The sequence below is a fragment of the Petromyzon marinus genome, chromosome 72 (genome assembly GCF_048934315.1).
Source record: "Petromyzon marinus isolate PM22_M1 ecotype Great Lakes invasive population chromosome 72, UKy_Petmar_22M1.pri1.0, whole genome shotgun sequence".
NCBI classification, from domain to species: Eukaryota; Metazoa; Chordata; class Hyperoartia; order Petromyzontiformes; family Petromyzontidae; genus Petromyzon; species Petromyzon marinus.
Genome location: NC_133738.1, coordinates 355,050 through 367,800, shown reverse-complemented (window position 1 = coordinate 367,800; position 12,751 = coordinate 355,050). Strand labels below are relative to the sequence as shown.

At 49.6% G+C, this 12,751-nt stretch overlaps 1 protein-coding gene across 2 annotated transcripts; it reads left to right on the top strand.

Moving 5' to 3' along the window:
- Positions 1–1,695: 1,695 nt before the first annotated feature.
- Positions 1,696–10,901, top strand: LOC116958105 (alveolar macrophage chemotactic factor-like). Of its 2 annotated transcripts, XM_032980596.2 has the most exons (5): positions 1,696–2,192; positions 2,565–2,688; positions 6,121–6,244; positions 8,870–8,956; positions 10,444–10,901. In XM_032980596.2, exons 2-5 carry the CDS (start codon positions 2,613–2,615, stop codon positions 10,493–10,495), a joined length of 339 nt encoding a protein of 112 aa, XP_032836487.1. In that variant the 5' UTR covers positions 1,696–2,192; positions 2,565–2,612; the 3' UTR covers positions 10,496–10,901. The 2 variants fall into 2 exon arrangements, with proteins under 2 accessions (XP_032836487.1, XP_075911742.1); XM_076055627.1 differs by lacking the exon at positions 1,696–2,192 and having other exon boundaries at positions 2,205–2,688.
- The last annotated feature ends 1,850 nt before the right edge of the window (positions 10,902–12,751 follow it).

The window sequence follows — 12,751 nt, the reverse complement described above, 5'->3', positions numbered from 1 at the left end:
GCTATCTCTCCGTCTCTATCTCTCACTCTCTCACTCTCTATCTCTCTCATTCTCAGTCTCTCTCTCGCTATCTCTCTCACTCTCTATCTCTCTCACTCTCTCTATCTCTCTATCTCTCTCTATCTCTCTCCCCCTCTTTCTCTATCTCACTCTCTATCACTCTCACTCACTATCTCTCTCACTCTCTATCTCTCTATCTCTATCACTCTCACTCACTATCTCTCTCACTCTCTATCTCTCTCACTCTCTATCTCTCTCTATCTCTCTCCCCCTCTTTCTCTATCACTCTCACTCACTATCTCTCTCATTCTCTATCTCTCTCACTCTCACTCACTATCTCTCTCACTCTCTATCTCTCTCACTCACTATCTCTCTCACTCTCTCTCACTCACTATCTCTCACTCTCTATCTCTCTATCTCTCTCACTCTCTCTCTCACTCTCTCTCTCACTCTCTATCTCTCTCACTCACTATCTCTCTCTATCACTCTCTCAGTCTCACTCTCACTCTCTCTCACTCTCTATATCTCTCACTCTCTCTCACTCTCTATCTCTCTCACTATCTCTCTCACTCACTCTCTCTCTCACTCTCTCTCACTCTCTCACTCTCTATCTCTCTCACTCTCTCTCACTCTCTCTCACTCTCTATCTCTCTCACTATCTCTCACTCACTATCTCTCTCTATCTCTCTCACTCTCTATATCTCTCACTCTCTATCACTCTCTATATCTCTCTCACTATCTCTCACTCACTATCTCTCTCTATCTCTCTCACTCTCTATATCTCTCTCACTCTCTATCACTCTCACTTTTTTACGATCTCAGGAATCAAGAAGATGATCGGTTTATTTGCCACTTTGCTCCGTTCAGCGTTTCGGTCTTTTTGTTTTAATGCTTTGATTTATGTAACCCCCCTTAATTTTTAAATGTAATATTTAACAAAATATTTCACTTTTGATTTAAAGCTTTCGTGACTGCAGGGATTAATATTCTTGGTTCTTTCGGTAAAGTCACCACCACGTAGATAGGGAAACAATAAAATAATAAAAATATAAAACAATACAATTATTGTAAAACAATAAAATTATTATTCTTGGTTCTTTCGGTAAAGTCACCACCACGTAGATAGGGAAACAATAAAATAATAAAAAATATAAAACAATACAATTATTGTAAAACAATAAAATAATAAAAATATAAAACAATAAAATTATTGTAAAACAATACAATTATTATTCTTGGTTCTTTCGGTAAAGTCACCACCACGTAGAAGGGAAACAATAAAATAATAAAAAATATAAACAATAAAATTATTAATCTTGGTTCTTTCGGGTAAAGTCACCACCACGTAGAAGGGACACAATAAAATAATAAAAATATAAAACAATAAAATTATTGTAAAACAATACAATTATTATTCTTGGTTCTTTCGCTAAAGTCACCACCACGTAGAAAGGGAAACAATAAAATAATAAAAATATAAAACAATACAATTTTTGTAAAACAATAAAATTAGTATTCTTGGTTCTTTCGGTAAAGTCACCACCACGTAGAAGGGAAACAATAAAATAATAAAATATAAAACAATACAATTATTGTAAAACAATAAAATTATTATTCTTGGTTCTTTCGGTAAAGTCACCACCACGTAGAAGGGAAACAATAAAATAATAATAAAAATATGAAATAAAATTGTTTCATGCTGTGCTTTTCACACCTGATGATGATTGCTGCTTTGTGTTGCAGTCGAAACGTCGTGAGAATTTTATTGTTTTATATTTTTTTATATTTTATTGGTTCCCTTCTAACGTGGTGGTTTTCACACCTGATGATGATTGCTGCTTTGTGTTGCAGTCGAAACGTCGTGAGAATTTTATCGTTTTAGATTTTTATTATTTTATTGTTTTATATATTTTTAATATTTTTATTGTTTCCCTTCTACGCGACTACTTTACCGAACGAACCAAGAATATAAAAGATTTCACGTTCTGCCCCCTCTCTCTCTCTCCATCTCCACCTCCCTCCCTCCCTTACTCCGAACTAACTCATGGTGGCGGTCATTCCGCATGCTCAAGATTTCCAATCTGCAACCCTAAAAGCCACTTCCTCCACCACCTCCACCACCACCTCCTCGTTCCGTGACGCGTCCAGGATTATACCGCTGCTGTACAAACCCCCAAGGTTCCCGGACCGGCGTGAGTGTATAAATATTATTGCGTGGCGATCAAATCGTCAGCTGCAGTTGCACAAGCGACTCTCAGTATCTCTCATTCTCTCTCCATCACTCGCTCGTTCGCTCGTTCACTCACTCGCTCGCTCTCTCATTCACTCACTCACTCACTCGCTCTCTCATTCACTCACTCACTCACTCGCTTTATATATATCTCTCTCTCAAAATCTCCCACTCATTCACTCTCTCCATCTCTCGCTCATTCACTCTCTCAAAATCTCCAACTCATTCACTCTCCTCTCTCTCTCTCCATCTCACCCCACTCTCTCTCTCTCTCTCTCAAAATCTCCAACTCATTCACTCTCCTCTCTCCTCTCTGTCTCTATCTCGAGAGAAGTCTCTCTCGAAAGCCCCAGAGTCGAACTCGGCTGAACCTGCAGCTTCAATGTCTCACAAGTCCAAGATGCTGGGGCTGGTGCTGCCACCACTTCTGCTGCTGCTGCTCCTGCAAGGCGCTGAGGGTGAGTAAGGCAGCCAGCCAGCCAGCAAACCTGGAGTCCCTCTACCCACGTCTAACTCTCTCCCCCCGTGTCTCTCTCTCCCCGTGTGTGTCTCTCTCTCCCCTTGTCTCTCTGCACGTGTCTCTCTCTCCACGTGTCTCTCTCTCTCTCTCTGTGTCTCTCTCCCCGTGTCTCTCCCCCCGTGTCTCTCTGTCTCTCTCTGTGTCTCTCTCCATGTGTCTCTCTCTCCCCGTGTGTCTCTCTCCATGTGTCTCTCTTTCCCCGTGTCTCTCTTTCCCCGTGTCTCTCTCTCTCTGTGTCTCTATCCATGTGTCTCTCTGTCCCCGTGTCTCTCTCCCGTGTCTCTCTCTCCCCGTGTCTCTCTCTCTCTCCCCATGTCTCTCTCCACGTGTGTCTCTCTCCCCGTGTGTGTCTCTCTCTCCCCGTGTCTCTCTGCACGTGTCTCTCTCTCCACGACTCTCTCTCTCTGTGTCTCTCTCTCCCCGTGTCTCTCCCCCCGTGTCTCTCTCTCTCTGTCTCTCTCTGTGTCTCTCTCCATGTGTCTCTCTTTCCCCGTGTCTCTCTTTCCCCGTGTCTCTCTTTCCCCGTGTCTCTCTCTCCCCGTGTCTCTCTCCATGTGTCTCTCTCTCCCCGTGTCTCTCTCTCCATGTGCTCTCTTTCCCCGTGTCTCTCTTTCCCCGTGTCTCTCTCTCTCTGTCTCTATCCATGTGTCTCTCTGTCCCCGTGTCTCTCTCCCCGTGTCTCTCTCTCCCCGTGTCTCTCTCTCTCCCCATGTCTCTCTCCACGTGTGTCTCTCTCCCCGTGTCTCTCTCCCCGTGTCTCTCTCCATGTGTTTCTCTCTCCCCGTGTCTCTCTCTCCCCGTGTCTCTCTCCCTCCCCGTGTCTCTCTCTCCCCGTGTCTCTCTCTCCCCGTGTCTCTATCTCCCCGTGTCTCTCTCCCCGTGTTGCTCTCTCTCTGTGTCTCTATCCATGTGTCTCTCTCCCCCCGTGTCTCTCTCTCCCCGTGTGTCTCTCTCCCCGTGTCTCTCTCTCCCCGTGTCTATCTCCTCGTGTCTATCTCCTCGTGTCTCTCTCCCCGTGTCTCTCTCCCCGTGTCTCTCTCTCCCCGTGTCTCTCTCCTGGTGTCTCTCTCCCCGTGTCTCTCTCCCCGTGTCTCTCTCTCCCCGTGTCTCTCTCTCCCCATGTCTCTCTCCATGTGTCTCTCTCCCCGTGTCTCTCTCTCTCTCTGTGTCTCTCTCCATGTTTCTCTCTCTCCCCGTGTCTCTCTCCCCCCGTGTCTCTCCCCGTGTCTCTCCCCCCGTGTCTCTCCCTGTGTCTCTCTCCCCGTGTCTCTCTCTCCCCGTGTCTCTCTCCCCGTGTCTCTCCACCCGTGTCTCTCTCCCCGTGTCTCTCTCCCCGCGTCTCTCTCCCCGTGTCTCTCTCTCCCCATGTCTCTCTCCCCGTGTCTCTCTCTCCCCGTGTCTCTCCCCCCGTATCTCTCTCCCCGTGTCTCTCTCTCTCTCCCCGTGTCTCTCTCCCCGTGTCTCTCTCCCCGTGTCTCTCACCCCGTGTCTATCTCTCCCCGTGTCTCTCTCCCCGTGTCTCTCTCTCCGTGTCTCCCTCCTCGTGTCTCTCTCCCCGTGTCTCTCTCCCCGCGTGTCTCTCTCCCCGCGTCTCTCTCTCCCCGTGTTTCTCTCTCCCCGTGTCTCTCTCTCCCCGTGTCTCTCCCCCCGTGTCTCTCTCCCCGTGTCTCTCTCTCCCCGTGTCTCTTTCCCCGTGTCTCTCTCCCCCGTGTCTCTCCCCCCGTGTCTCTCTCCCCGTGTCTCTCTCTCCCCGTGTTTCTTTCCCCGTGTCTCTCTCCCCCGTGTCTCTCTCCCCGTGTCTCTCACCCCGTGTCTCTCTCTCCCCGTGTCTCTCTCCCCGTGTCTCTCTCCCCGTGTCTCTCTTTCCCTGTGTCTCTCTCCCCGTGTCTCTCTCTCCCCGTGTCTCTCTCTCCCCGTGTCTCTCTCCCCGTGTGTCTTTCCCCGTGTCTCTCTTTCCCCGTGTCTCTCTCCCCATGTCTCCCCGTGTCTTTCTCCCCGTGTCTCTCTCCCCGTGTCTCTCTCTCTCCCCGTGTCTCTCTTCCCATGTCTCTCTCCCCGTGTCTCTCTCCCCATGTCTCTCTCTCCCCGTGTCTCTCTCCCCGTGCCTGCTCTCTCCCCGTGTCTGCCCACTCCCCGTGTCTCTCACCCCGTGTCTCTCTCCATATGTCTCCCGTGTTTCTCCCTCACCGTATCTCTCACCCCGTGTCTCTCTCCCCACGTCTCTCTCCCCACGTCTCTCTCTCCGTGTCTCTCTCTCGCCGTGTCTCTCTCGCATGTCTCCCCGTGTCTCTCTCACCGTGTTTCTCTCACCGTGTCTCTCTCCCCGTGTCTCCCTCCCGTGTCTCTCTCTCTCCGTGTCTCTCTCTCTCCGTGTCTCTCCTCCCGTGTCTCTCTCTCATGTCTCCCCGTGTCTCTCTCCCCGTGTCTTTTTCCCCATGTCTCTCTCTCCCCGTGTCTCTCACCCCGTGTCTCTCTCTCCGCGTGTCTCTCTCTCTCCCGTGTCTCTCTCTCCCCGTGTCTCTCTCTCCCGTGTCTCTCTCCCCATGTCTCTCCGTGTCTCTCTACCCGTCTCCCTCTCCCCGTGTCTCTCTCTCCCCGTGTCTCTCTCCCCGTGTCTCCCCATGTCTCTCTCCCGTGTCTCTCTCCCCATGTCTCCCCGTGTCTCTCTCTCCCGTGTCTCTCTCCCCATGTCTCTCCGTGTCTCTCTACCCGTCTCCCTCTCCCCGTGTCTCTCTCTCCCCGTGTCTCTCTCCCCGTGTCTCTCTCCCCATGTCTCCCCATGTCTCTCTCCCGTGTCTCTCTCCCCATGTCTCCCCGTGTCTCTCTCCCCGTGTCTCTCTCCCCGTGTCTCTCTACCCGTGTCTCTCTTCCCGTGTATCTCTCTCCCCGTGTCTCTCTCTCCGTGTCTCTCTCTCCCCGTGTCTCTCTCTCCCCGTGTCTCTCTCTCCCCGTGTCTCTCTCCCCGTGTCTCTCTCCCCATGTCTCTCTCTCCTCGTGTCTCTCACCCCGTGTCTCTCTCTCCCCGTGTCTCTCTCTCCCCGTGTCTCTCACCCCGTGTCGCTCTCGCCCCGTGTCTCTCTCTCCCCGTGTTTCTCTCTCCCCGTGTCTCTCCCCGTGTCTCTCACCCGTGTCTCTCTCTCTCCGTGTCTCTCTCTCCCCGTGTCTCTCTCCCCGTGTCTCTCTCCCCGTGTCTCTCTCCCCATGTCTCTCTCCCCGTGTCTCTCTCCCCGTGTCTCTCTCTCCCCGTGTCTCTCTCCCCGTGTCTCTCTCCCCGTGTCTCTTTCACCCCGTGTCTGCCCACTCCCCGTGTCTCTCTCGCTCACTCACTCGCTCACTCGCTCCCCGTGTCTGCCCACTCCCCGTTCCCCAGGCGGGGCCGAGTCTGCCCCACGCTGCACCTGCGTCTCGTCCACGAGTGAACGAATCTCCCCGCGTCTCTTCCGTCGGCTCGAGATTCTGCCCCCGAGTTTCTCCTGCGCCAAGACGCAGCTTATGTAAGTGTCTCAGTGATGGTGACCAACGACTTCCTGAGTACCAGGCGAGGTAGTCAACATCTCACTGGGGTAGATAGTGACCCACGACTTCCTGAGTACCAGGCGAGGTAGTCAACATCTCACTGGGCTAGAGAGACCCATGACTTCCTGAGTACCTGGCGAGGTAGTCAACATCTCACTGGGCTAGAGAGACCCACGACTTCCTGAGTACCAGGCGAGGTAGTCAACATATCACTGGGGTAGAGAGACCCACGACTTCCTGCGTACCAGGCGAGGTAGTCAACATCTCACTGGGGTAGAGTGACCCACGACTTCCTGAGTACCAGGCGAGGTAGTCAACATCTCACCGGTGTAGAGAGACCCACGACTTCCTGAGTACCAGGCGAGGTAGTCAACATCTCACCGGGGTAGAGAGACCCACGACTTCCTGCGTACCAGGCGAGGTAGTCAACATCTCACCGGGGTAGAGAGACCCACGACTTCCTGAATACCAGGCGAGGTAGTCAACATCTCACCGGGGTAGAGAGACCCACGACTTCCTGAGTACCTGGCGAGGTAGTCAACATCTCACTGGGCTAGAGAGACCCACGACTTCCTGAGTACCTGGCGAGGTAGTCAACATCTCACTGGGGTAGAGAGACCCACGACTTCCTGAGTACCAGGCGAGGTAGTCAACATCTCACTGGGGTAGGGAGACCCACGACTTCCTGAGTACCAGGCGAGGTAGTCAACATCTCACTGGGGTAGAGAGACCCACGACTTCCTGAGTACCAGGCGAGGTAGTCAACATCTCACTGGGCTAGAGAGACCCACGACCTCCTGCGTACCAGGCGAGGTAGTCAACATCTCACTGGGGTAGAGAGAGCCCCACGACTTCCTGCGTACCAGGCGAGGTAGTCAACATCTCACTGGGCTAGAGAGACCCACGACTTCCTGAGTACCAGGCGAGGTAGTCAACATCTCACCGGGGTAGAGAGAGACCCACGACTTCCTGCGTACCAGGCGAGGTAGTCAACATCTCACTGGGCTAGAGAGACCCACGACTTCCTGAGTACCAGGCGAGGTAGTCAACATCTCACTGGGGTAGAGAGACCCACGACTTCCTGAGTACCAGGCGAGGTAGTCAACATCTCACCGGGGTAGAGAGAGACCCACGACCTCCTGAGTACCAGGCGAGGTAGTCAACATCTCACTGGGCTAGAGAGACCCACGACTTCCTGAGTACCAGGCGAGGTAGTCAACATCTCACTGGGGTGGAGAGACCCACGACGTCCTGAGTACCAGGCGAGGTAGTCAACATCTCACTGGGCTAGAGAGACCCACGACTTCCTGAGTACCAGGCGAGGTAGTCAACATCTCACTGGGGTAGAGAGACCCACGACGTCCTGAGTACCAGCCGAGGTAGTCAACATCTCACCGGGGTAGGGAGAGACCCACGACTTCCTGAGTACCAGGCGAGGTAGTCAACATCTCACTGGGCTAGAGAGACCCACGACCTCCTGAGTACCAGGCGAGGTAGTCAACATCTCACTGGGGTAGGGAGAGACCCACGACTTCCTGAGTACCAGGCGAGGTAGTCAACATCTCACCGGGGGTAGAGAGAGACCCACGACTTCCTGAGTACCAGGCGAGGTAGTCAACATCTCACTGGGCTAGAGAGACCCACGACTTCCTGAGTACCAGGCGAGGTAGTCAACATCTCACTGGGCCAGAGAGACCCACGACTTCCTGAGTACCTGGCGAGGTAGTCAACATCTCACTGGGGTAGAGAGACCCACGACTTCCTGAGTACCAGGCGAGGTAGTCAACATCTCACTGGGCTAGAGAGACCCACGACTTCCTGAGTACCAGGCGAGGTAGTCAACATCTCACTGGGGTAGAGAGACCCACGACTTCCTGAGTACCAGGCGAGGTAGTCAACATCTCACTGGGCTAGAGAGACCCACGACTTCCTGAGTACCAGGCGAGGTAGTCAACATCTCACTGGGCTAGAGAGACCCACGACTTCCTGCGTACCAGGCGAGGTAGTCAACATCTCACTGGGGGTAGAGAGACCCACGACCTCCTGAGTACCAGGCGAGGTAGTCAACATCTCACTGGGGTAGAGAGACCCACGACCTCCTGAGTACCAGGCGAGGTAGTCAACATCTCACCGGGGTAGAGAGACCCACGACTTCCTGAGTACCAGGCGAGGTAGTCAACATCTCACTGGGGTAGAGAGACCCACGACTTCCTGAGTACCAGGCGAGGTAGTCAACATCTCACCGGGGTAGAGAGACCCACGACTTCCTGAGTACCAGGCGAGGTAGTCAACATCTCACTGGGGTAGAGAGACCCACGACTTCCTGAGTACCAGGCGAGGTAGTCAACATCTCACCGGGGTAGAGAGAGACCCACGACTTCCTGAGTACCTGGCGAGGTAGTCAACATCTCACCGGGGTAGAGAGACCCACGACTTCCTGAGTACCAGGCGAGGTAGTCAACATCTCACCGGGGTAGAGAGACCCACGACTTCCTGAGTACCAGGCGAGGTAGTCAACATCTCACTGGGGTAGGGAGACCCACGACTTCCTGAGTACCAGGTGAGGTCGTCAACATTTCAATGCGTCATCTGATTTTTTGCAGAGTGGATCTGGCCAACAGCCTTCAGATTTGCCTCGACCCTCAAGCGCCGTGGGTCCGCAAATACCTCTCACGTGTCCTGCTACAGAGGTAAACTCATCACTCGCTGTGTAGTGTAGTATGTAGTAGTGTATAGTGTAGTGTATAGTGTAGTGTAGTAGTGTATAGTGTAGTGTATAGTGTAGTGTAGTAGTGTATAGTGTAGTGTATAGTGTAGTGTAGTAGTATATAGTGTAGTAGTGTATAGTGTAGTAGTGTATAGTGTAGTGTATAGTGTAGTGTAGTAGTGTATAGTGTGTAGTAGTGTATAGTGTAGTGTATAGTGTAGTGTAGTAGTGTATAGTGTAGTGTATAGTGTAGTAGTGTAGTGTATAGTGTGTAGTAGTGTATAGTGTAGTGTATAGTGTAGTAGTGTACAGTGTAGTGTATAGTGTAGTGTAGTAGTGTATAGTGTAGTGTATAGTGTAGTGTAGTAGTGTAGTGCATAGTGTATAGTAGTGTATAGTGTAGTGTATAGTGTAGTGTAGTAGTGTATAGTGTAGTGTATAGTAGTGTATAGTGTAGTGTATAGTAGTGTGGTGTATAGTGTAGTGTATAGTGTAGTGTATAGTAGTGTAGTGTATAGTGCAGTAGTGTAAAGTGTAGTGTATAGTAGTGTATAGTGTAGTGTATAGTAGTGTGTAGTGTGGTGTATAGTAGTGTAGTGTATAGTGTAGTGTACAGTGCAGTATATATTGTAGTGTATAGCGTAGTGTATAGTAGTGTAGTGTATAGTGTAGTGTATAGTGTAGTGTATAGTAGTGTGTAGTGTAGTGTATAGTGTAGTGTATAGTAGTGTGTAGTGTAGTGTATAGTGTAGTATGTAGTGTAGTGTATAGTAGTGTGTAGTAGTGTATTCGAGTGTGTATTGTGTAGTTAAGTGTCTAGTGTAGAGTGTGTGTAGTGTTGTGTGTGTGTGTGGTGTGTGTAGTGTGGTGTGTGTGTGGTGTGTATGGTGTGTGTGGTGTGTGTAGTGTGGTGTGTGTGGTGTGTGGTGTGTGGTGTGTGTGGTGTGTGTGGTGTGTAGTGTGTGTGGTGTGTGTGTGTGGTGTGTGTGGTGTGTGTGGTGTGTGTGTGTGGTGTGTAGTGTGTGTGGTGTGTAGTGTGTGTGGTGTGTGTGTGTGGTGTGTGTGGTGTTTGTGGTGTGTGGTGTGTTGTGTGGTGTGTGTAGTGTGGTGTGTGTGGTGTGTGTGGTGTGTGTGGTGTGTGGTGTGTGTGTGTGGTGTGTGTGGTGTGTGTGTGGTGTGTGTGGTATGTGGTGTGTGTGGTGTGTGTGGTGTGTGTGGTGTGTGGTGTGTGTGGTGTGTGTGGTGTTTGTGGTGTGTGTGGTGTGTGTGTTTGGTGTGTGTGTAGTGTGGTGTGTGTGGTGTGTAGTGTGGTGTGTGTGGTGTGTGTATGTGTGGTGTGTGGCTAATGCTGTGACTTGATGATTCCTCGTCAGTGGCTGTGCGTTCTTATTGTTATTGTTGTTGTTATTGTTGTTGTTATTGTTGTTGTTGCCAGACAGAGCTAACCACTCATTCTGCGCGTCTCTCCAGGTCCAAGGCTAATCACGGCACCACCTCCACCACCTCCTCCTCTGAGCCATAGAGGAGCTTGCACAGAGCCGTGGTGATGATGATGATGAAGATGTCGCCTCCTGCAACCCCTGCACGTCCTTCTCCTCCACCACCACCATCACCACCTCCACCACCACCACCTCCACCTCCACCACCACCTCCACCACCACCACCACCACCACCACCTCCACCACCACCACCACCACTTCCACCACCTCCACCACCACCACCACCACCTCCACCACCATCACCACCACCTCCACCACCACCACCACCTCCACCATCACCACCTCCACCACCACCACCTCCAACTCTACCACCACCACCACCTCCACCACCTCCACCTCGTGCTGTTATTTATTTGTGACGCGTCGCGATGAGGGGCTGAGACCTCCGCTGGCGGTGTCCTCCTGTGAACAATAAAAACCCTGCCGTGATTTATACTGCCACGTAGTGATGGTGATGATGAGGATGGTGATTGTGATTATGATGATGACTGTGATGATGATGATGATGGTGATTGTGATGATGATGATGACTGTGATGATGATGATGGTGATTGTGATGATGATGACTGTGATGATGATGGTGATTGTGATTGTGATGATGACTGTGATGATGATGGTGATTGTGATTGTGATGATGACTGTGATGATGATGATGGTGATTGTGATTGTGATGACTATGATGATGATGATGATTGTGATGATGATGACTGTGATGATGATGATGGTAATTGTGATGATAATGACTGTGATGATGATGATGATGTTGATTGTGATGATGACTGTGATGATGGTGATTGTGATGATGATGACTGTGATGATGATCATGATGATGGTGATTGTGATGATGATGACTGTGATGATGATGATGATGGTCATTGTGATGATGATGACTGTGATGATGATGATGGTGATTGTGATGATGATGACTGTGATGATGGTGATTGTGATGATGATGACTGTGATGATGATGATGATGATGGTGATTGTGATGATGACTGTGATGATGGTGATTGTGATGATGGTGACTGTGATGATGATGATGATGATTGTGATGATGATGACTGTGATGATTATGATGATGGTGATTGTGATGATGATGACTATGATGATGATGGTGATTGTGATGATAATGACTGTGTTGATGATAATGATGATGGTGATTGTGATGATAATGACTGTGATGATGGTGATGACGATGATGGTGATTGTGATGATGATGACTGCGATGATGGTGATAACGATGTTGATTGTGATGATGATGGTGATTGTGATGATGATGATGACGACTGTGATGATGACGGTGATTGTGATGATGATGACGACTGTGATTATGGTGATTGTGATGATAATGACTGTGATGATGATGTTTATTGTGATGATGATGACTGTGATGATGGTGGTGATTGTGATGATGATGACTTTGATGATGATGGTGATTGTGATGATGATGACTGTGATGATGATGATGATGTTGATTGTGATGATGACTGTGATGATGATGGTGATTGTTATGATGATGACTGTGATGATGATGATGATGATGATGTTGATTGTGATGATGATGACTGTGATGATGATGGTGATTGTGATGATGATGACTGTGATGATGATGATGAAGATGTTGATTCTGATGATGATGATGACTGTGAAGATGATGGTGATTGTGATGATGATTGAAAATGAGAATGGTTTTGCCCTTTCTGGCAATACTTAAGACACGAGTTGGGTTTAGACGTTCAAACACACGTGGCTCTGATTCTCGTAGAAGTAATAATAATAGAGCTTTGACTTTGAAACCAATAGGACTACACCAGCAACAGCAGACCTTCTTTATAACATTACAGTCTGTGGGAGGATTTGACATTGAAGTCTATGGGAGGATTTCACATTGAAGTCTATGGGAGGATTTAACATTGAAGTCTGTGGGAGGATTTGACATTGAAGTCTATGGGAGCTTCTAACATTGAAGTCTATGGGAGACTTTAACATTGAAGTCTATGGGAGAATTTAACATTGAAGTCTATGGGAGACTTTAACATTGAAGTCTATGGGAGACTTTAACATTGAAGTCTATGGGAGCGTCTAACATTGAAGTCTATGGGAGACACTAACATTGAAGTCTATGGAAGACTTTAACATTGAAGTCTATGGGAGACTTTAACATTGAAGTCTATGGGAGACTTTAACATTGAAGTCTATGGGAGACTTTAACATTGAAGTCTATGGGAGACTTTAACATTGAAGTCTATGGGAGTCTTTAACATTGAAGTCTATGGGAG

Bases quoted from the DNA above. Each gene is read 5' to 3' on its own strand.
- LOC116958105 (XM_032980596.2), top strand. From the start codon at position 2,613: ATGTCTCACAAGTCCAAGATGCTGGGGCTGGTGCTGCCACCACTTCTG. The intron at 2,689-6,120 runs GTGAGTAAGGCA...CCCGTTCCCCAG, and splicing joins GCTCCTGCAAGGCGCTGAGG to GCGGGGCCGAGTCTGCCCCA. The intron at 8,957-10,443 runs GTAAACTCATCA...GCGTCTCTCCAG, and splicing joins TCACGTGTCCTGCTACAGAG to GTCCAAGGCTAATCACGGCA.